A 24,004-nucleotide genomic window follows, 5' to 3' on the forward strand; every position below is an offset into this window, starting at 1 on the left:
TATGTGCAGGTCATTTCCATTTGCAGGGATAACTAATGAAGCCTCTGTCTGACTGTGCCGTGGGCAGGTTGTGTAATGGTGTCTGTCTGTCTGTCACTCCGGGACAAGATCGTCTAGGCAATGGTAATGTAACTGTGAGGCTGTCTATCAAAGCATTTTCTCGTCATTGTGAGAGACTCAGCGATTATTAGACTGTAAGGAGAGAGAAGTAAGATTGTGTTTGTGTTAGGACAAATAAAAAATATTACATTCATTACAGATTCATTACTGAAATATAAAGTGATTTTCTATCTTGAAATAAATGTTGAATTGTTTAATTCGCCCAAATAATCCAGATATTTTAATGATGCATTTATTTTCACCAGTAACATAAATTATTGGGAAAAACTGGTATCATTATGGAGCCTCATATTTTCACAGTAGGAAGTGACATCACGTGTTGCCAACATTGTAAAGGCACACCTCCTTCATAGCAATGAGGAGGAGGGCATGAGATAAAGCCTGGTAGCACATTCTGAGACAGACAGACATTCGATTGACTGCTACTGTGCTAAATTCAGGATTGTCATCCGCGTGAATATGACTCCTCCACGGATATTTGGATTCTCTCTCCATAGCAACAGAGCGTCGGGACCCAGCTGGGGAGTGTTTTATCTAGCTCTGCTCTGCCGGCGAATGGCAGAGCAGAGCACAGGGAGTTAGAGACAGAATTAAAAAAACTTGCATTCACTTCAGCTGTGTTACTGTGCGATTGTCTCTCTTAGATCAGCAGGCAGATCGACACGCATTCCTACGCAGATACCAGAGACAAATGGAGAGATGCAACAATTTCACTCTTCACTTGATCTGCCTGAGACTGAATCACCCCAGCGCGTATCCTTTTGTGTCAGAGACCCATGTGTCCTCCTCAATCAATCCCCCAAGATCGACTGTGGGTTAACCCGGCGGACAGAGCCCCCTCCTCAGCCTCCCTCTCCCTGTCTGTGCCTCTAATGTTGCTCTGTTCCTGCTTTGCCAGTTTCTATTTACCCCAGCTATTTACCCCAGCTAAGCAACCTTCCTCTTTCTGCAAAGCTCTCACCCTCCCTACCCTAGCTTCTTCAAAGCCAGCAGCTTGCTATTCTCTCCAGGCTGCTTGCTACATGATCTCTTGGAAAACAGCGCTCAACGCTGCTCTCTCGCTGCTCGATGCCGGAGCTCTCTCAGATTTTCATCTCAGAGGGATTGTCAAGATGCTCCTGCAGAGGGATTGATCCCCCCTATTCCCCTCTAGTTCTCCCCTTCCCCTCCCCTTTCCTAATCTCCTGACCTCTGACCCTCACGCCCCCTTCTCTTTCCCGACACCCCTTCCCATTCTTCCTCACCCCAAGCCTCCACTCCTCCTCTCTGCGCTTACCCTGTTGACCATGTTGCCATGTGTCCTCTGGCTCCAGCCTCTCCTCGTCTTGCTGTCCTCTGTCTTACGGGCTCAGGGGGAAAACTGCCCATCGAGCTGCCTGTGCCCGGATCCCCACACTGTGGACTGCAGCGGCCGTGGACTCACCCGTCTTCCTGATGAGATCCCCTTGGACGTCCGCAGGCTCCTTCTGTCTGACAACTGGATCCCCCGCATTCCCTCTGACTTCCTAGTGCTCTACAGTGACCTGGTCTACCTGGACCTGCGGAACAACTCTCTGTCCCACATCGAGCCGGGCACCCTCAGCACTTCTTCCAGGCTGGTGTTTCTGGACTTGGGCAGCAACAACCTGACTGACATCCCCTCGGGCACCTTTGGGCAGTCCCGTAGCCTGATCAAACTCCGCCTGGGTAACAACCCCTATCTGAGCATGGTCAACGAGGACGCGTTCCTGGGTCTCACCTCGCTGCGTGAACTGGAGCTGGAGCGTAATGCCCTGTCTGGCCTTCAGGTGGGGGCGCTGAGCCAGTTGCCCTCTTTACGGGTGGTGAGGCTGGAGGGCAACCCTTGGGTGTGCAATTGCAACTTTGCCAACCTGTTTGCATGGCTGGAGGAAAACATTCACAAGCTTCCAAATGGTAAGTGGCTTCGTCAGGGGGATGCTACTTTGCTTACAGCTTGCTTGACCTAAATAAAAAGGAAAACCGTGCAACACTAAGATAATATTATCCTAGCAAATCTTCTGCCATGCTATTGCTGTGTGTTCTATTTATATTTTCCCAGTAGAAAGAGGAACCTCTTCATCTGTTCTAATTTTGGCTTCCTCCTTCTTTTCTGGCTAAACCCACAGAGCCAGGGAGAGTAATGAAAGAGAATGAGAGACGAGCTCTGGGGGGAGACCTTCAGGGGGATGGTCTCAGATTTATTACACAACAGACTGTCTGCAGCTTCATCCACAGCAGCAAAACAAACACAACAAGAGAAAACCAACACCTCACGTTTTCAATTCTGCTTGAGCATGAGATGTTGCCATGGCTGTGTGCGTAGTGTACCGTCCATGCCAAACACCTGCCTCTCTCCTCAGGCCGGTGGTCTATTAACGCTGTGCTAAATCAATCAATTAGTGAGTGCTGTTTCTATGACCAAAGTAACCAAGCCCTTCCTCTCTCCTTCCTGGTGGTGGAGGCTGGAGGTCATCAGGTCCTTCACCATTGTGTTTCTGCCTGGGTGAGTTAGGTAAAGTTAAGGCATTGACGTGTTGGCGTGGGCCCCATCTCTCTCTTTCTCTATCTCTCCCTCTCTGTATCCCAGGCACGCAAATCTGGAAAACAACAAAAGACAAAGGGGATGACAATTCTCCCACAGGAGTGTGTATCCCACAAAGGGTAACATCTGCTTACATGGAGATGGTTAGACTGAACATCCAAACCCAGAGGTATTGTTCTGGGATTCATGTGTTAGTAATGCAGAAGGAAACAAAGACCAATTGTGGAGATGTTAATTTCTTCCACTCGTTCAAGATTTAAACATAACAAATCCCAGACTACGGGATTCACAGTAATTAAATAGTTTCACATTTTACAACCTCTTCACATTCAGAATTTACTCCACATTACTCCAATCACCAATCGTTGTATTTGGAGCTACTAACAATAGGACAGCCACATGTTATTTGCTTGACATCCCATTTTAATATTATTTAGATATTGTCCTTGAAAATGCAGATGACATCTATTCATGATAATCATTTTAGCAAGACTGTGTATAGACCACCAGTTAATATATAGAATCCACTAACATACAGCCCACTATGTTTGAATATTTGCACGAAGGGTCTGCTAAAATAACCCCTGATGAATGTGGTAATACACTCTGATGACATCTGTGGATGTACAGTATACTGTACATGTGCACTGTATTCAATTCCAAGATTCACAGCATAAACATCATGAATACATAAGTGGGCATATGAACCAATAGACATAGTACATAAATAAGCGTGCACAGCTGCCAAGGTCGTTCCACGGGGGACATTACATGACAATCTACATAAACATGGGACATCAACACAATGTACGGACAAAGATCGTCCCATAAAAGCCTAAATAGGCTATTATCCTTTAAAAAATATGATTTTCTCCGGTGATTGATGGAGAAAGTATTACTAAGATAAACTAATACAATCTATAATTCAGGCAAAGTGGGTAAAGCTGCTAACAGCCCAGGGATCCTATCCGTTATGTCTGTGTGCTGAGATACTGTACATATTAACCTGTGGATATGGACATCGTGTTCACATAACCTTCTTAATTTTTTTACCCCGTTTTTCTCCGCAATTTCATGATAACTATCTTGTCTCATCGGGCTCAGGAGAGGCGAAAGTCGAGTCACGAGTCCTCCGGAACATGACCTGCCAAACCTCGCTTCTTAAAACTCGCTTCTTAACACTTGTTTACTTAACCCAGAAGCCAGTCGCACCAATGTGTTGGAGGAAACACTGTTCAACTGACGACCGAAGTCAGCCTGCAGGCGCCCGGCCCTCCACAAGGAGTTGCTAGAGCGCAATAAACCAAGTAAAGCCCTCACAGTTAAACGCTCCCCTAACCCAGACAACGCTGGGCAAATTGTGCACCGCCCTATGGGACTCCCGGTCACGGCCGGTAATAACACAGCCTGGGATTGAACCCCAGGCTGTAGAGACGCCGCAACACTGCGATGCAGTGCCTTAGACCGCTGCGCCATTCAGGAAGCTCTTGTAACTTTACTTCTATCTTCTTTTTAAATCATAGGAATGCAAGTAGTTATGTTTTGTAGAGGCTTGTGTGGACACAAGCAGTGGGTGGACATTGCAAACTGCTGACAACTAACAAAAACATCCTCACACATTTAGTTAGTGCTGTACCATGCAATTGCCAACCTTGTTTGTCTCCCTCCTACTCCTCAATAAGAAAGCATCTGCAAAAAGTTGGGTCTGTGTGAGAAAGAGAAGTTGATAAATTGGCAGGAATACCTCATTCCCCGTGGTAAGAAGCTGCAAATGCATTCATCACTTGTCCTCAGTGTTATCTACTGCAGGCTGTAATGAATTCTATTAGATATGCTGGAAAAGCACACGTAAGCAGCAACAAACAACAGGCCATTGGCCCAGTCAGCCAACCCCTCTGGCATACCTGCCAACTGGGCCCCGAGATGCACTCTCATATTGAGTTAGCAGTGCAGCGTCTCACCTCATGTAATGTATTTACATTCAAATCAGTGTTTACTGTGTGACCTGGCTAGGAGGCAAAACCACCTGCTAACTATTAATAAACCATTGTGACCTTTTCTATTTAGCATCATCAACCAACCAAACATACACACACTCACACACAGACTTCATAGATTTATTTAGCAGCAGACCTGAAGAACACTATGCAGTTTGCATCAGCATCAGCACTATATGCGTGATACAGTACACACTGATGAATGCATTTGCAAGTAGGACGTTCGTAGAGCACAGTGGTACAGTATTATTCTGGGACTGCCTCTGTGCTCATTAAAAATAGGAAATATTGTTGATGCATATGGGTAAAATTAAGAAAGCTGTACATTTGAAATCAAAGGAGAACTTATGATTTCAAGTCCTTGGCTGCAGCTCCAAAGGCATTTTCAGGTAAATATAATTTCTCATGGGTCCAGGGTATCTGAAAATCTGTGTATGATTCAACCAGTCTCACATTGTGGAGGAATTGTTGTGAACCACACATACAGAAACTGTTCCAAAGGATAGATTAGAGTCAGACACACCTACACACTGCTAACAATACCAAGATGCTCTTGCTGAACAGATGTGTTGGTGTGAAAACTTCAAACCACACAAAATATTCTTGAGTATTATGACAGGAACTGATTCATGAGTTGTGAGTGTGTGTGTCTGTGTGAGTTTGTGTGTGTGCGTGCCTATACGCTTGAGTGCATGTGTGCATGTGTTTTTGTGTTTGGGAGTAGGTCTGTTGACCACCACTACTCCTACAGTAAAGGATGGACAGTAATTTATAGAACAAGGCTGACTTGATAAGCTCTTCAACATGTAGCAACACTTCACAGAACCATCATCAGCATCCTCCTTGGGTGCATGATTTTTCATAGAATAATGGTACCCTTGAATCCAGAGCTAAAATGGTAATGGTTAGGATTGATGCACAAACAGCATCAACAGTCAGTTTATATTACCATAGAGTGGTCATGGAAACATGGAATAATGAAAATATAGACAAATTCCTCCACCCATCAAATCATTCCCAACTCACCACCCATGAATCTCCTCTTCTGTCCTAATCGTGTTATCATGGATTAGACCCTGTTTAGCATTACTTTAGCAGCAGCAGTGTAGACATGCTCTGGACCCGTTTGTGCCTGTTCTCACATGCTGATTTCCCATGTGATAGACATACTGTACCAGTCCGCTGCACTGCACACAGCATACGTTGTGCATACTCTGTTTGCATTAATCTGATTGGGTAACTGTGTTGACTGTGTTGTAAATGCCAAATATGTTGGGCTTTTATGGATTAAAAGGGTCACTGTTCAGATGACTTTTTTTTAACCAAATTGACAGTCCAAGACACATATTATCTAATTATACCTATTGCTGTATCCTTTCAGAGTCCCAATTGACTGTGGATCCCCATAGACAGTCAGTAGATAATGTAACTGTTGTAAAATGAGTAATAACAGATATTCATCTGCATAATATGTAAAGATTACCAACCTTGCATATCAATTGACAACCTCTCTCCATAAACCTGTCAAAGATACAGTCTTTGTAATCAGATGTCTGTCTGTCCACTCTTCTGAGGGGACGTTCCCTTGCGCAGGTCTGCCTTTCTGCCACCAATCAGGTGCCTAAATGTTTTATCAGGGAATGATTGTCAACATGATCCACTGCTGTCTCCAGAGCTTTTGGGTTAAGGAGGAACATGTATCATTTAGAGCAACACAGTTCTATAGCACTAACCTGGATTCAGGGGTAGATGTAACATAGTAAAAGTATATCCGGGACACTCCAATTAGGATGATAAGTACGGTTTTGTATGATAAATATTCATTTGTTTCGTATGATCCATTTCGTATTATTATGATATGATATGATACGATACCAAATTCAATATATGATATGATATGATACCAAATTCAATTTATTGTGGCTAATGTTAGCTAGGTGGTGAAGGTGGCTAACGCTAATGCTAGAGTAAGCTAGGTGGCGAACGTTAGCCAGGCTCTGCAAAAAGGTCAGTCCCAATACCACATTTTCAATGTGCAGGGATACTGGACTGATAGAGCTAGATACAGTGCCTTGCAAAAGTATTCATCCCCCTTGGCGTTTTTCCTATTTTGTTGCATTACAACCTATATTTTAAATGGATTTTAATTTGGATTTCATGTAATGAACATAAACAAAATAGTCCCAATTGGTGAAGTGAAATGAAAAAATAACTTGTTTAAAAAAAACACAAATAAAAAACGGAAAAGTGGTGGTGCATATGTATTCAGCCCTTTGCTATGAAGCCGATGAATAAGATCTGGTGCAACCAATTACCTTCAGAAGTCACATCATTAGTTAAATAAAGTCAACCTGTGTGCAATCTAAGTGTCACATGATCTGTCACATGATCTCAGTATATATACACCTGTTCTGAAAGGCCCCAGAGTCTGCAACACCACTAAGCAAGAGGCACCACCAAGCAAGTGACACCACCAAGGAGCTCTCCAAACAGGTCAGGGACAAAGTTGTGGAGTATTACAGATCAAGGTTGGGTTATAAAAAAATATCCAAAACTTTGAACATCCCATGGATGTGTTTCATTGGCAGAGACTGAGAAACTGGTCAGAATTGAAGGAATTATGGATGGTGCTAAATACAGGGAAATTCTTGATGGAAGCCTGTTTCAGTCTTCCAGAGATTTGAGACTGGGATGGAGGTTCACCTTCCAGCAGGACAATGACCCTAAGCATGCTGCTAAAGCAACAAACAAGTGGTTTAAGGGGAAACATTTAAATGTTGTGGAATGCCCTAGTCAAAGTCCAGACCTCAATCCAATTGAGAATCTTTGGTATGACTTAAAGATTGCTGTACACCAGCGGAACCCATTCAACTTGAAGGAGCTGTTTTGCCTTGAAGAATTGGCAAAATCCCAGTGGCTAGATGTGCTTAGCTTATAGAGACATACCCCAAGAGACTTGCAGCTGTATGTATTGACTTTGGGTGGGTGCGGGGAGGGGTGAATAGTTATGCACGCTCAAGTTTTCAGTTTTTTGTTTAACAAGAAAAAATATTTTGCATCTTCAAAATGGTAGTCATGTTGTGTAAATCAAGTGATACAAACCCCAAAAGAGTAATTTTAATTCCAGTTTGTAAGGCAACAAAATAAGAAAAAGGCCAAAGGGTGTGTAGACCTTCGCAAGCCGCTGTATGTATGGGGTAAGGTGACTAGGGATCAGGATATATGATAAACAGAGTAGCAGCAGCAGCGTAAATGATGATTTTGTGTTTGCATGTGTGTAGAGTCAGTGCAAATGTGCGCGCATGTTATGTGCGTGTTGGAGTGTCAGTGTGCATGAGTGTGTAGAGTCCTGTGAGTGTGGATAAAGACAGTGCAAAAATAATATACAAGGATCAACTCCAATAGACCGTGTAGCCATTCTGTTAGCTATTTAGCAGTCTTATGGCTTGGGGATAGGGTTAGGTTCGGGTTAAGGTTAGGGTTAGGGGAAGGGTTAGCTAACATTCTAAGTAGTTGCAAAGTAGAAAAACATTTGTAAGTTGTTGCAAAATTGCTAATTAGCTAAATACTAAAGTTGTCCAAGGTGAGAATCGAACACGCAACCTTTTGATTGCTAGATGTTTGCATTATATGTCTACCCATCCACCCCAACCAGCCACCCTACCTTAGTTTTTGCCTTAAAGTAAAGGTATACTTCGGGATTTTGGCAATGATACCCTTTATCTATTTCCCCAGACTCAGATGAACTCATGGATACCATTTTTATGTCTCTGCTTGCAGTTTGAAGGAAGTTGCTAACTAGTGCTAGTAGATACCCATAGACTTTCAGTCATTGCGCTAATGCTAGTTAGCATTGGCTCAGAAAAAACTACCTCTGAGAGACATAAAAATGGTATCCACGAGTTCATCTGACTCCAACTTGCCAAAATCCAGACGTAACATATCACACAATTTGAGTGCCCTGGATTGATATTTACTATGTTACGTCTAGTCTATAAGACAAGGCTGATACCACAGTGACTAGCTGGGTAACAGGAGCCAGTCATCCACAGGGCAGGCCAAAGCAGGGCATAACAGGGCAGGGCGGCCTAGCTCCCATGGGTCCCATGGGCCAGTGTCTGAGGCCTAATAAGACACAGCTATCAACACTGTTCATGATCCACAGCTCATGTGACAGGGTCAATGTCAAAATGTTCCTTCACAGCCTATCAGGTTACTCCACAGAGAGCTGTTACCACACTGCATGAGCAGCTCTGTAAATATGACGTCACTGTGAATTCGCTGGCCTTCCACATCACTGTCTCATATTATATTCAGTACGGAGTTAACATTGCATTACATTACAAAATCATCAACTGTCTTTGCCTCGGGCATGGATGTCAGGGAAAATGTATTATTTCACTTACTTGAGAAGAGAGTGTATTTGACCTTGGCCATTGAATATTTATTTAACATTGAATGAATTCAAGCTGACATTGAAGTGTATAGCTTAGCAAGCAATCAGAAAAGTGCTAGGTTATGAGTAATAGATGTCTAAATGGCAAGTATATCATTCTGAGAAAAGAAAGATCAAGCTAGTGCTTTTTACAGCTGTGTATTTTGTGTCTGTTTTTATGTGCGCATGTGTGTTGAATGAGCCATGCTAAATGTTTGTGCTGAGAGTATCCCCATGTGACTATGAGATCACAGTCCCTGTGCATAAGGTAAACCCCTCCTGATTTGAATGACTCACACTTGGCCTCACTGTCACATGAAGGCTTGTCACTTTGTTCATTCAGACACTCTACTCCATCTCTATCTGTCTCTTCCCACTCTCTATCTCCCTCTAACTCTCTGTTCTTATTTGTCTTTCTTCTCTGTGATTGTCTTTGAGTAATAGAAAATACATGTATACCCATTCCACAGTTTAATTAGGAATTATGAGATAATTGCCTTTATGCTATGGGTCCATCTAATGATTCTCACTCTTCTGCTATCGACGTTGGAATAAATCACGACAGCCACTGTTGTGTTGAAGTGGGAGGAGAGACAATCCTCCGAAATCAGCCTACGACAGCCAGCTAGATCAATTACCCAGGAGACAGGAAGTGGGATACAAATGGACACCACTTCTCCCAAGGCTGGCTGTAATCCTGATTGTAAATCCATCACGAGGCAACACTAGCTGTAACAACCATGTGGTTGTCCATATCTGTGTGTGCTGGCCAACCGGATTGGTTTCTATCTGTATCATATTCTGGATGACTCTATATTGGTGCACCTTACTCTTGTGGCCCATACTGTATTTATGGCGATAGCAAATCAAATCAAAACAAATCAAATTTTATTTGTCACATACACATGGTTAGCAGATGTTAATGCGAGTGTAGCGAAATGCTTGTGCTTCTAGTTCCGACAATGCAGTAATATCCAACGAGTAATCTAACCTAACAATTCCGCAACTACTACCTTATACACACATAAGTGTAAAGGGATAAAGAATATGTACATACAGATATATGAATGAGTGTTGTTACAGAACGGCATAGGCAAGATGCAGTAGATGGTATAGATTACAGTATATACATATGAGATGAGTAATGTAGGGTATGTAAACATTATATACAGTGGCATTGTTTAAAGTGACTAGTGATACATTTATTACATCCAATTTTTTATTATTAAAGTGGATAGAGATTTGAATCAGTATGTTGGCAGCAGCCACTCAATGTTAGTGTTGGCTATTTAACAGTCTGATGGCCTTGAGATAGAAGCTGTTTTTCAGTCTCTCGGTCCCTGCTTTGATGCATCTGTACTGACCTCGCCTTCTGGATGATAGCGGGGTGAACAGGCAGTGGCTCGGGTGGTTGTTGTCCTTGATGATCTTTATGGCCTTCCTGTGACATTGGGGGGTGTAGGTGTCCTGGAGGGCAGGTAGTTTGCCCCCGGTGATGCGTTGTGCAGACCTCACTACCCTCTGGAGAGCCTTACGGTTATGGGCGGAGCAGTTGCCGTACCAGGCGTTGATACAGCCCGACAGGATGCTCTCGATTGTGCATCTGTAGAAGTTTGTGAGTGCTTTTGGTGACAAGCCGAATTTCTTCAGCCTCCTGAGGTTGAAGAGGCGCTGCTGCGCCTTCTTCACAACGCTGTCTGTGTGGGTGGACCAATTCAGTTTGTCCGTGATATGTACGCCGAGGAACTTAAAACTTACTACCCTCTCCACTACTGTCCCGTCGATGTGGATAGGGGGGTGCTCCCTCTGCTGTTTCCTAGGGTCTCGAGCTTGATGACGAGTTTGGAGGGTACTATGGTGTTAAATGCTGAGCTGTAGTCGATGAACAGCATTCTCACATAGGTATTACTCTTGTCCAGATGGGTTAGGGCAGTGTGCAGTGTGGTTGTGATTGCGTCATCTGTGGACCTATTGGGTCGGTAAAAAAATTGGAGTGGGTCTAGGGTGTCAGGTAGGGTGGAGGTGATATGGTCCTTGACTAGTCTCTCAAAGCACTTCATGATGACGGAAGTGAGTGCTACGGGGTGGTAGTCGTTTAGCTCAGTTACCTTAGCTTTCTTGGGAACAGGAACAATGGTGGCCCTCTTGAAGCATGTGGGAACAGCAGACTGGGATAAGGATTGATTGAATATGTCCGTAAACACACCAGCCAGCTGGTCTGCGCATGCTCTGAGGACGCGGCTGGGAATGCAGTCTTGGCCTGCAGCCTTGCGAGGGTTAACACGTTTAAATATTTTACTCACCTCGGCTGCCGTGAAGGAGAGCCCGCAGGTTTTGGTAGCGGGCCGTGTCAGTGGCACTGTATTGTCCTCAAAGCGAGCAGCGAGCAAAAAAGTTATTTCGTCTGTCTGGGAGCAAGACATCCTGGTCCGCGACTGGGCTGGTTTTCTTTTTGTAATCCGTGATTGACTATAGACCCTGCCACATACCTCTTGTGTCTGAGCTGTTGAATTGCGACTCTACTTTGTCTCTATACTGGCACTTAGCTTGTTTGATTGCCTTGCGGAGGGAATAGCTACACTGTTTGTATTCGGTCACCTTGCCCTGGTTAAAAACAGTGGTTCGCGCTTTCAGTTTTGCACGAATGCTGCCATCAATCCACGGTTTCCGGTTTGGTATTGTTTTAATCTTTGCTGTGGGTATAATGTCGCCGATGCATTTTGTAATGAACTCGCTCACCGAATCAGCGTATTCGTCAATGTTGTTGTTGGACGCAATGCGGAACATATCCCAATCCACGTGATCGAAGCAGTCTTGAAGCGTGGAATCAGATTGGTCGGACCAGCGTTGAACAGACCTGAGCGCGGGAGCTTCTTGTTTTAGTTTCTGTTTTTAGGCTGGAAGCAACAAAATGGAGTCGTGGTCAGCTTTTCCGAAAGGAGGGCGGGGGAGGGCCTTATATGCGTTGCGGAAGTTAGAATAACAATGATCCAGGGTTTTACCAGCCCTGGTAGCACAATCGATATGCTGATAGAATTTAGGGAGTTTTGTTTTCAGATTAGCCTTGTTAAAATCCCTGGTTACAATGAATGCAGCCTCAGGATGTGTGGTTTCCAGTTTACATAGAGTCAGATAAAGTTCGTTCAGGGCCATCGATGTGTCTGCTTGGGGGGAATATATACGGCTGTGATTATAATTGAAGAGAAATCCCTTGGTAGATAATGCGGTCGACATTTGATTGTGAGGAATTCTAAGTCAGGTGAACAGAATGACTTGAGTTCCTGTATTTTGTTATGATCACACCACGTCTCGTTAATCATAAGGCATACCCCCCCGCTGTCACGTTCCTGACCTGTTTTCTCTTGTTTTGTATGTGTTTATTGGTAAGGGCGTGAGCTGGGTGGGCATTTCTATGTGTTGTGTTTCTATGTTGGGTTAAAGGGTTGCCTGGTATGGCTCTCAATTAGAGGCAGGTGTTTGGCATTTCCTCTGATTGAGAGTCATATTAAGGTAGGTTGTTCTCACTGTTTGTTTGTGGGTGATTGTCGCTGTGTCTATGTCGATGTTCTATGTTGCATGTATGCACTAGTTCATTCTTAGCTTCACGTTCGTCAGTTTTGTTATTTTGTTAGTTTGTTAAAGTGGTTTCGTTTTGTGTTTGTTCTCTTCTAAATAAAAGAGGATGTTCTTTTCACGCGCTGCGACTTGGTCCTCACTCTCTACCTTTGACGATCGTGACAGAATCACCCACCAAACTAGGATCAAGCAGCAGGGAAAAGGGCAGCGACAGCAGTGGGAGAAAACCCAGGACTCCTGGACTTGGGAAGAGATCCTGGACGGTAAAGGACCCTGGGTTCAGCCAGGGGAATATCGCCGTCCCAAGGTGGAGTTGGAAGCAGCGAAGGCAGAGAGGCGCTGGTATGAGGAGGCAGCGCGGCGACGCGGTTGGGAGCCCGAGAGTCAGACCCAAAAATTTCTTGGGGGGGGGGGCACACGAGGAGTGTGGCAAAGCCGGGTAGGATACCTGAGCCAACTCCCCGTGCTTACCGTGGAGTGAGAGGGCGTCGTACTGGTCAGACACCGTGTTATGCGGTAAAGCGCACGGTGTCCCCAGTACGCGTGCTTAGCCCAGTGCGGGCTATTCCACCTCGCCGCACTGGTAGGGCTAAGTTGGGCATCGAGCCGGATGTCATGAAGCCGGCCCAACGCATCTGGCCACCAGTGCGTCTCCTCGGGCCGGCATACATGGCACCAGCCTTACGAATGGTGTCCCCGGTTCGCCAGCATAGTCCAGTGCGGGCTATTCCACCTCGCCGCACTGGCAGGGCTACGGGCACCATTCAACCTGGTAAGGTTGGGCAGGCTCCGTGCTCAAGAGCACGTGTCCTCCTTCACGGTCCGGTATACCCGGTGCCACCTCCATGTACCAGTCCTCCGGTGGCAGCCCCCCGTACCAGGCTGTCTCTCCGGGTTCTCTCTCCAGCTGCTCCCACCTGTCCAGCGCTGTCAGAGCTTTCCTCCTCTCCAGCGCAGCCAGTGCCTATACCACGCACCAGGCTGTCTCTCCGTCTCCTCCCTACAGAGCTGCCCGTCTGTCCAGAGCCGTCCAGCCAGGACCAGCCAGAGCCGTCCAGCCAGGACCAGCCAGAGCCGTCCAGCCAGGACCAGCCAGAGCCGTCCAGCCAGGACCAGCCAGAGCCGTCCAGCCAGGACCAGCCAGAGCCGTCCAGCCAGGACCAGCCAGAGCCGTCCACCCAGGACCAGCCAGAGCCGTCCAGCCAGGACCAGCCAGAGCCGTCCAGCCAGGACCTGCCAGAGCCGTCCAGCCAGGACCTGCCAGAGCCGTCCAGCCAGGACCAGCCAGAGTCCCTCAGCCAGGACCTGCCAGAGTCCCTCAGCCAGGACCTGCCAGAGTCCCTCAGCCAGGACCTGCCAGAGTCCCTCAGCCAGGACCTGCCAGAGTCCCTCAGCCAGGACCTGCCAGAGTCCCTCAGCCCGGAGCTGCCGCTCCTTATCCCGGAGCTGCCCCTTATCCCGGTGCTGGCCCTTATCCCGGTGCTGCCCCTTCATTTAGGTGGGTTTAGTTGGAGGGTGGTCATTGGGAGGGGGATACAGAAGCGGGGAGTGACTATGGTGGTGTGGGGACAGCGTCCGGAGCCTGAGCCACCACCGTGGTCAGATGCCCACCCAGACCCTCCCCTAGACTTTGTGCTGGTGCGCCCGGCGTTCGCACCTTAAGGGGGGGGGGGTTATGTCACGTTCCTGACCTGTTTTCTCTTGTTTTGTATGTGTTTATTGGTCAGGGCGTGAGCTGGGTGGGCATTTCTATGTGTTGTGTTTCTATGTTGGGTTAAAGGGTTGCCTGGTATGGCTCTCAATTAGAGGCAGGTGTTTGGCATTTCCTCTGATTGAGAGTCATATTAAGGTAGGTTGTTCTCACTGTTTGTTTGTGGGTGATTGTCGCTGTGTCTGTGTTTATTGCACCACACGGTACTGTCTCGTCTCGTTCGTTTTTTCCCTGTTCATTGCGGGCTTCGTTATATGTAGTTTGCATGTTCAGGTCAGTCTACGTTGTTTGTTATTTTGTAAATATTTCAAGTATAGTTCGTGTCAGTGTTCGTCGTGTTTAATAAATTCATTATGTCTACATACCTCGCTGCACATTGGTCTTCCGATCCCTCTCTCCTCTCCTCGTCCGAGGAGGAGGAAGAGTACGACAATCGTTACACCCGCCCCTCTTCTTACCGGAAAGATGCTTGTTTCTGTCGGCGCGATGCGTGAAGAAACCAGCTGGCTGCACCGACTCCGTTTGCGTCTCTCGAGTGAGCCATGTTTCCGTGAAGCAAAGAACGTTACAGTCTCTGATGTCTCTCTGGAATGCTACCCTTGCTCGGATTTCATAAACCTTGTTGTCAAGAGACTGGACATTAGTGAGTAGTATGCTGAAGAGTGGAGCGCGATGTGCCCGTCTCCGGAGCCTGACCAGAAGACCGCTTCGTTTTCCCCTTTTACTGCGTCGTTGTTTAGGGTCGGGATCCGATCCATTGTACTGGGTGGAAGGCAAAACACAGGATCTGCTTCGGGAGAGTCATATTCCTGGTCGTAATGATGGTAATGATGGTGAGTTGATGTTGCTCTTATATTCAGTAGTTCTTCCCGACTGTATGTAAAGAAACCTAAGATTACCTGGGGTACCAATGTAAGAAATAACACGTAAAAAAAAAAAAATTCTGCATAGTTTCCTAGGAACGCGAAGCGAGGCGGCCATCTCTGTCGGCGCCGGAAGATGGGAAGAAGACTATGGCAGACTATAGCAGTAATAGACTATGGCTATTACTCACCAATACCTGATCCACCTCTACGCAGACGACACCATTCTGTATACTTCTGGCCCTTCTTTTGACACTGTGTTAACTAACCTCCAGACGAGCTTCAATGTCATACAACTCTCCTTCCATGGCCTCCAACTGCTCTTAAATGCAAATAAAACTAAATGCATGCTCTTCAACCGATCGCTGCCCACACCTGCCCGCTCGTCCAGCATCACTACTCTGGACGGTTCTGACTTAAAATATGTGGACAACTACAAATACCTAGGTGTCTGGTTAGACTGTAAACTCTCCTTCTAGACTCACAGTAAGCATCTCCAATCCAAAATGATATCTAGAATCGGCTTCCTATTACGCAACAAAGCATCCTTCATTCATGCTGCCAAACATACCCTCGTAAAACTGACTATCCTACTGATCCTTGACTTCATTGATGTCATTTACAAAATAGCCTCCAACACTCTACCCAGCAAATTGGATGCAGTCCATCACAGTGCCATCTGCAGTTCTCTGCTGCCATTGACTGGAACGAACTGCAAAAAAATCGCTGAAGCTGGAGATATCTCCCTCACTAGCATTAAGCACCAGCTGTCAGAGCAGCTCAAAGATTACTGCACCTGTACATAGCCCATCTGTAAATAGCCAATCCAACTACCTCATCCCCATACTGTTCTTTATTTTATTCATTTTCTTTCTTTGCACCCCAGTATCTCTACTTGCACACTAATCTTCTGCACATCTATCAATCCAGTGTTTAATTGCTATATTGTAATTATTTTGCCACTATGGCCTATTTATTGCCTTACCTCCCTATCCTACTTCATTTGCACACACTATAGACTTTTTCTATTGTATTATTGACTGTATGTTTGTTTATTCCATGTGTAACTCTGTGTTGTTCTTTGTGTCGCACTGCTTTGCTTTATCTTGGTCATGTCGCCGTTGTAAATGAGAACTTGTTCTCAACTAGCCTATCTGGTTAAATAAAGGTGAAATATTTTTTTTTAACTTATTGGCGGAAATAAGATATAGCTCTGGCAATGATTGAGAATTAGGTACACTAGCCTCTTAACCTGTTGAGGCTGGGGGCGCTGTTGTCACTATTTATGCTAATCGTGTAATTTTTGAAACAGCTTCCCACAAAATTCTTGATCGTACAATATGCATATTATTATTATTATTGGATAGAAAACAGTCTATAGTTTCTATAGGAGTTGACATTTTGTCTCTAAGTGGAACAGAACCCATTCTACAGCAATTTCCCTGACATGGAGTCAGATTTCAGAAATGTTGGCCCCTGATCTGGAGTCAGTTAAAAGGCCACAGTTATGGCTATGAGTATACGGACACTGCTTACGTCTTCCCCTGGATGCCTTTACGTGATGACGATTTGAATGGGGTCGATTGCGCGTTCACAGGCACTACAAATTAAAAAACCCTGAGGCTAGTCACTCTTTTGGAGCTGCGTCATGCGCCTAGAGGACACCGACCCGCACCTGTTCCAAGCATTAGTGGAGGGAGTAATATTACTCTGGTCTCGTTATAGGAGTTAAAAACATCATAAGGTAGTTAATTTAAAGCGTTTTATAGCAATTTATATCCGTTTAGTGCGATTTTGGGACATTTATTTCTGAAACGCTGTGAATGGCTGGGCACGCTTCCAGTTCATCCCGAACGCAGTTGGCATTTCCACATGGCAAGAGGACAGCTTTCCACCAAAAGACGATTAGACCCAAGAAAGGATCCTTTGCCCAAGATACTGATGGAAGAACAGCTCAAAGTAGGACATTTTTATTATGATAAATCGTGTTTCTGTCGAAAAATGTTAGTGGCTTAGGACGCCATGTTTTTTGACGTAGCTTCGCTTGGCGCAAACTGTATTGAAAAGTAAGGATAATTTAAAAAATGTAATTCCGCGATTGTATTAAGAATTAAATTGTCTATCAATCCCTGTCCACCCTATATTTTTTTGTCACGTTTATGAGTATTTATGTATAAGAGTAGATCACTGTCTAATATGGCGCACGGACATTTTCTCACCAGCTGGGCTACATTTCACATTGTCTAACCATGATTTTGGTGGCTAAATATGCACATTTTCGAACAAACTGTATATGTATGTTGTAATGTGATGTTACAGGGGTGTCATCTGAAGAATTCTGAGAAGGTTAGTGAAAAAAATAATATATTTTGGCGATGTTGACGTTATCGCTCACTTTGGCTAGAATCAATGCTGGGCTGCTATGTGCTATGTGCTATGCTAATATAACGATTTATTGTGTTTTCGCTGTAAGACACTTAGAAAATCTGAAATATTGTCTGTATTCACAGGATCTGTGTCTTTCGATTAGTGTATGCTGTGTATTTTTACGAAATGTTTGATGATTAGTAAGTAGGTAAACACGTTGCTCTATGTAGTTATTCTAGTCCATTTGTGACGGTGGGTGCAATTGTAACCTATGCCATCTACCTGAAATATGCACATTTTTCTAACAAAACCTATCCCATACCATAAATATGTTATCAGACTGTCATCTGAGTTTTTTTTCTTGGTTAGGGGCTATAAATATCTTAGTTTAGCCGAATTGGTGATAGCTACTGGTGTTGGTGGACAAATAAAAGATGGTGGATTATGCTAATGTGTTTTTAGGTAATAGATTTACATCTTTACATATTGTGTCTTCCCTGTAAAACATTTTAAAAATCGGACATGTTGGCTGGATTCACAAGATCTGTGTCTTTCATTAGCTCTATTGGACTTTAATGTGTGAAAGTTAAATATTTAAAAAAAAAATTTTTTTTGAATTTCGCGGCTCTGCCTTTTCAGTGGGGGTGAGGGGGGAGTGCCGCTAGCGGCACCCTCATCCTAGACAGGTTAAGACTACAGTGGCCGATTTCAGACGATAGATATACCGGTAATTACTGATAAAATGAGGCCTCTCTGTCGAACAAACGTGTCTATGGCCCCCTCTAGTGGTTGGCTGCGTCATTACAATCAATTTTGTCATCTCTGCTACTTCACGTCAAAGGGGCGGTCCTTAGAAAAGCAGCTCTTTAGGTTGACTTGCTCACTACACAGACATGACACTGGATTCTTATGGAACAGGTTGTTCTAAATATATAACTTTCATAGCTGTACAATAAAGAATGCGACCTACACACTTCCTAAAATACGTTAAAAAAATACAAATTACAAATTACAAGAGTAATTTTGTCAAAAACAACGTATCCTTGTCGATAGGGTGGACACGCTGAATAAATGGCCAAAATGTTGATTTAGATGTTCACAAATGTCATACATTTTGACTTGCACTAATGCCATGATATTTTGGGTAAAGTAACTAAAAGGTTAAAACTTCTTATGGCTGCAAGCCCGACTTCGGTACACTTATGACAACAGCCAGCTCAAGTGCAGGGCGCGAAATTCAAAATATATATTTTTTAAATATTTAACTTTCACACATTAACAAGTCCAATACAGCAAATGAAAGGTACACATCTTGTGAATCCAGCCAACATGTCCGATTTTTAAAATGTTTTACAGTGAAAACAGCATGTATATTTATGTTAGCTCACCACCAAATACAAAAAAAGGACAGACATTTTTCACAGCACAGGTAGCATGCACAAAGCCAACCTAACTAACCAAGAACCAACCAAACTAACCAACAAACAACTTCATCAGATGACAGTCTTATAACATGTTATACAATAAATCTATGTTTTGTTCGAAAAATTTGCATATTTCAGGTATAAGTCATAGTTTACATTGCAGCTACAATCAGAAATTGCACCGAAAGCAGACAGAATAATTACAGACACCAACGTCAAATACCTAATTACTCATCATAAAACATTTCTGAAAAATACATAGTGTACAGCAAATGAAAGACAGGCATCTTGTGATTCCAGACAATATTTCCGATTTATTAAGTGTTTTACAGCGAAAACACAATATAGCGTTATATTAGCTTACCACAATAGCCAGAAAGACATGCCATTTCCCAGCAGTAAAAGTTAGCGATCGTAACAAACCAGCAAAGGATATATAATTTTTGACTAACCTTGATATTCTTTATCAGATGACAGTCCTATAACATCAGGTTATACATACACTTATGTTTTGTTCGAAAATGTGCATTTTTAGAGCTGAAATCAGTGGTTATACATGTTGCTATCTTAGCTACTTTTTCCACAACGTCTAAACAGCAACGATATTTTTCTGACACGTTTTCTGACACACATATTCTGACCAAATAGCTATTCATAAACATAACTAAAAAATATATATTGTATAGGAAATGATAGATCCATTAGCTCTAAATGAAATCGCAGTGTTAGAATTCAAAAAAATAACTTCATTACGACATCCAGCTTCGGTATAGCTGAGTACCCCAAAGTTGGGCGCCGGCGACTAGTTCACATGCACGACAGATATATGAAATAGCATCATAAAATGTTTCTTACTTTTGGTGATCTTCCATCATAATGTTGGACACGGTGTCCTTTGTCAAGAACAATCGTTGTTTGGATTTAGAACGTTCATTTTCCCTCTTGAATTAGCAAGCGCACTTGCCAAGTGGCTCGAAGCTCTCCATGTCAACAAACGGAAGAGAACGGAACACGGCAAAACTCCCGAAAAATGTTCAATAATCTGATGAAACTATATTGAAAAAACATACTTTACGATGATATGGTCACATGTATCAAATAAAATCAAAGCCGGAGATATTAGTCGCCTATAACGGCAGCTAAACAGAAGGCAAATCCAAGTCCCCTTTCGCGCTCTCCAGAAAACAGGAAATGGGCGGACACGTCATACAAAGAGCTTGTATTCCACTTCAGACCAAGATAAACACGAAATTTCTTCTCTCACCGCCTCTTGACATCCAGGGGAAGGTGTATGAAGTGCACGTATACTAATACGTATCATGCCCATGTATAGGCAGGAAGTAGAACAGAGCATCGATTTCAGACTTTCCACTTCCTGGTCAGGAAGTTTGTGCCAAATGAGTTCTGTTTGACTCACAGATATAATTCAAACGGTTTTAGAAACTAGAGAGTGTTTTCTATCCAATAGTAATAATAATATGCATATTGTACGAGCAAGAATTGAGTACGAGGCCGTTTGAAATGGGCACCTTTTATCAGAGCTACTCAATACTGCCCCTGCAGCCATAAAAAGTTAAATATTTTGGGTAGATGTGCCTAAAGCTGTAACTCACATCAACAGCATCCTCCCAGATACCCTAGACCCACTCCAATTCGCATACCGCCCCAACAGATCCACAGATGACGCAATCTCAATCGCACTCAATCGCACTAGCTACCGGGTGGTAGCCGGCTAGTAACAGTGTCTAAAGTTCCGGGCAGGATACTGGGTGGAGGCCGGCTAGTAACAGTGTCTAAAGTTCCAGGCAGGGTACCGGGTGGAGGCCGGCTAGTAACAGTGTCTAGAGTTCCGGGCAGGGTACTGGGTGGAGGCCGGCTAGTGACAGTGTCTAAGGTTCCGGTTAGGGTACTGGGTGGAGGCCGGCTAGTGACAGTGTCTAAGGTTCCGGGCAGGGTACTGGGTGGAAGCCGGCTAGTGACAGTGTCTAAGGTTCCAGGCAGGGTACTGGGTGGAGGCCGGCTAGTAACAGTGTCTAAGGTTCAGGGCAGGGTACTGGGTGGAGGCCCGGCTAGTGATGAATGTTTAACATTCTGATGGAGGTAGAAGCTGTTTATCAGTCTCGGGTCCCAGCTTTGATGCACATGTACGGTCTCTGCCTTCTAGATTGTAGCGGGGTGAACAGGTTGTGGCTTAGGTGGCTGAGGTCCTTGATGATTGTCTTGGCCTTCCTGTGACACCGGGTGCTGTAGATTTCCCTCTGGAGAGCCCTGTGGTTGCGGGCGGTGCAGTTGCCATACCAGGCGGTGATACAGCCCAACAGAATGCTATCGATGGTACATCTGTAGAAGTTTGAGACGGTCTTAGGAGCCAAGCCAAATTTCTCCAGCCTCCTGAGGCACGTCACTGAGGACAATTTATGTCCTCAGTGACGTGCACGTTGAGGAGCTTGAAGCTTTTGACCTTCTTCACTGCGGCCCTGTCAGTGTGGATGGGGGCGTGCTCTCTCTGCAGTCTCCTGTAGTCCACGATCAGCTCCTTCATAAACAAACATGATTGTAATTTAGCACACAATACATAGGCTAATTAGGCCAATTAATCAGCTGTTTAACAACATAGTTTTGTCAACCAACATTATTGCAGCAACAATTGTCAAGAGGCTTGTTGTTCATTACTTTGCATTGCTATTCTAGACAGCATAAGAAAAAACGAAGGCAGTTTTAACTCAGCTGGCAATGAAATCCTGCATTGTAAGTGCATACTGTAGTATGATAAGGTTGTTTGAAGTTGCCAAAATACATTATAGCATTTTAATCTGTTCAGTTTTGGGAGCCAAGCCACCTGAAAATCTCTCTCACATAGCGCATAGCTAAAAGCCTTCCATTTGCGGAGGTAGAATCAGTGGAACTACTACAGCCTGTAAACTAGCCAGCTCTCTCGTCTCACGTAATCTTATCCCATCAGCACAGCACAGGGCATGTCAATGGCACTTTAAATATTTACTCACTGTTAACAAATTGGTTCAGTGATGCGATGATCCACAGCTCGTGTAACCTTGGGACTCAGACTTAAGACTAATGACGTTACAATGGAAAAAGACCAATGGTTTGTTCTTCCCTTAAAATGAATGGTGAGTGAAAACTAACCTTGAAATCCACAATGTGTTGTCTTGTCATCACAGCCACAGGAAGATGTTTTGAGTTGGGGATCCATTTGCATAGTGGCATACAGTTGAGCAGACAAGTTTATAGGAATTCCACACATGGGGTTTTTGTTGTTGTAGGGCTGGTAAAAAATGTGCCTTTTATAAAAGCCTTTCATGCAATTCTACATCATTTACATGATAGAAGACAGTAGCAGAATATTTTTTAATACCACACAAATTACTAAATGCAGGCTACTGTGGAACTCGTTATTCAGGTAGGATGCAATTTTGGAACTTGTTTTATCATTATTCTTATTGTATATCATTGCTATTATAGTAGGTACAGTGGCAAGAAAAAGTATGTGAACCCTTTGGAATTATCTGGATTTCTGCATAAATTGGTATACAATTTGATCTGATCTTCATCTTCACAACAATAGACAAAAACAGTCTGCTTAAACTAATAACACACAAACAATTATATGGTTTCATGTCTTTATTGAACACACCGTGTAAACATTCACAGTGTATGGTGGAAAACGTATGTGAATTCTTGGATTTAATAACTGGTTGACCCTCCTTTGGCAGCAATTATCTCAACCAAACGTTTTCTGTAGTTGCAGATCAGACGTGCACAACGGTCAGGAGGAATTTTGGACATTCCTCTTTACAAAACTGTTTGAGTTCAGCAATATTTTTAGGATTTATTTTGTGAACCACTCTCAAGGTCATGACACAGCATTTTAAATTGATTTGAGGTCAGGACTCTGACTGGGCCACTCCAGATGATGTATTTTCTTCTGGAGCATTCTGTTGTTGATTTACTTCTGTGTTTTGGGTCATTGTCCTGTTGCGTCACCCAACTTATGTTGAGCTTCAATTAGCAGACAGATAGCCTTACATTCTCCTGCAAAATGTCTTGATAAACTTAGGAATTAATTTTTCTGTCGATGATAGCAAGCTGTCCAGGCCCTGAGGCAGCAAAGCAGCCTCAAACCATCATGCTCCATCCACCATACTTTACAGTTGGGATGAGGTTTTGATGTTGGTGTGCTGTGCCTTTTTTTCTCCGCACATAGTGTTGTGTGTTCCTTCCAAACAACTCAACTTTAGTTTAATCTGTTCACACAATATTTTGCCAGAAGCGCTGTGGAAAATCCAGGTGCTATTTTGCGAACTTCAGACATGCAGCAATGTTTTTTTAGACAGCAGTGGCTTCTTCCATGGTGTCCCCCCATGAACACCATTCTTGTTAAGTGTTTCACGTATCGTAGACTCGTCAACAGAGATGTTAGCGTGTTCCAGAGATTAATGTAAGTCTTTAGCTGACACTAGGAGTCTTCTTAACCTCATTGAACATTCTGCACTTGGCTCTAGGGAGAGTAGCAACAGTGCTGAACTTTCTCAATGTTTGGACAATTTGTCTTACTGTGGACTGATGAACATCAAGGCTTTAACCTGTCTAGGATGAGGGTGCCGCTAGCAGCACTCCCCCCCCCCCCCCCCCCACTGAAAAGGCAGAGCCGCGAAATTCAAAAAAAATATTTTTTTAAAATATTTAACTTTCACACATTAAAGTCCAATACAGCTAATGAAAGACACAGATCTTGTGAATCCAGCCAACATGTCCGATTTTTAAAATGTTTTACAGGGAAGACACAATATGTAAAGATGTACATCTATTACCTAAAAACACATTAGCATAATCCACCATCTTTTATTTGTCCACCAACACCAGTAGCTATCACCAATTCGGCTAAACTAAGATATTTATAGCCCCTAACCAAGAAAAAAACTCATTAGATGACAGTCTGATAACATATTTA

General features: G+C 44.0%; 1 protein-coding gene across 1 annotated transcript in view; it reads left to right on the forward strand.

The window, feature by feature from the left end:
- The first annotated feature begins 471 nt into the window (after positions 1 to 471).
- Positions 472 to 24,004, forward strand: part of LOC129815163 (leucine-rich repeat-containing protein 38-like) — a 33,750-nt gene continuing 10,217 nt past the window's right edge. The window contains exon 1 of the mRNA XM_055868646.1: positions 472 to 2,034. Within this exon, the coding sequence (XP_055724621.1) occupies positions 1,407 to 2,034 (628 nt within the window). The 5' untranslated portion in view covers positions 472 to 1,406. The remainder of the gene's footprint in view (positions 2,035 to 24,004) is intronic.

The sequence above is a fragment of the Salvelinus fontinalis genome, chromosome 18, assembly GCF_029448725.1.
Source record: "Salvelinus fontinalis isolate EN_2023a chromosome 18, ASM2944872v1, whole genome shotgun sequence".
NCBI lineage: Eukaryota > Metazoa > Chordata > Actinopteri > Salmoniformes > Salmonidae > Salvelinus > Salvelinus fontinalis.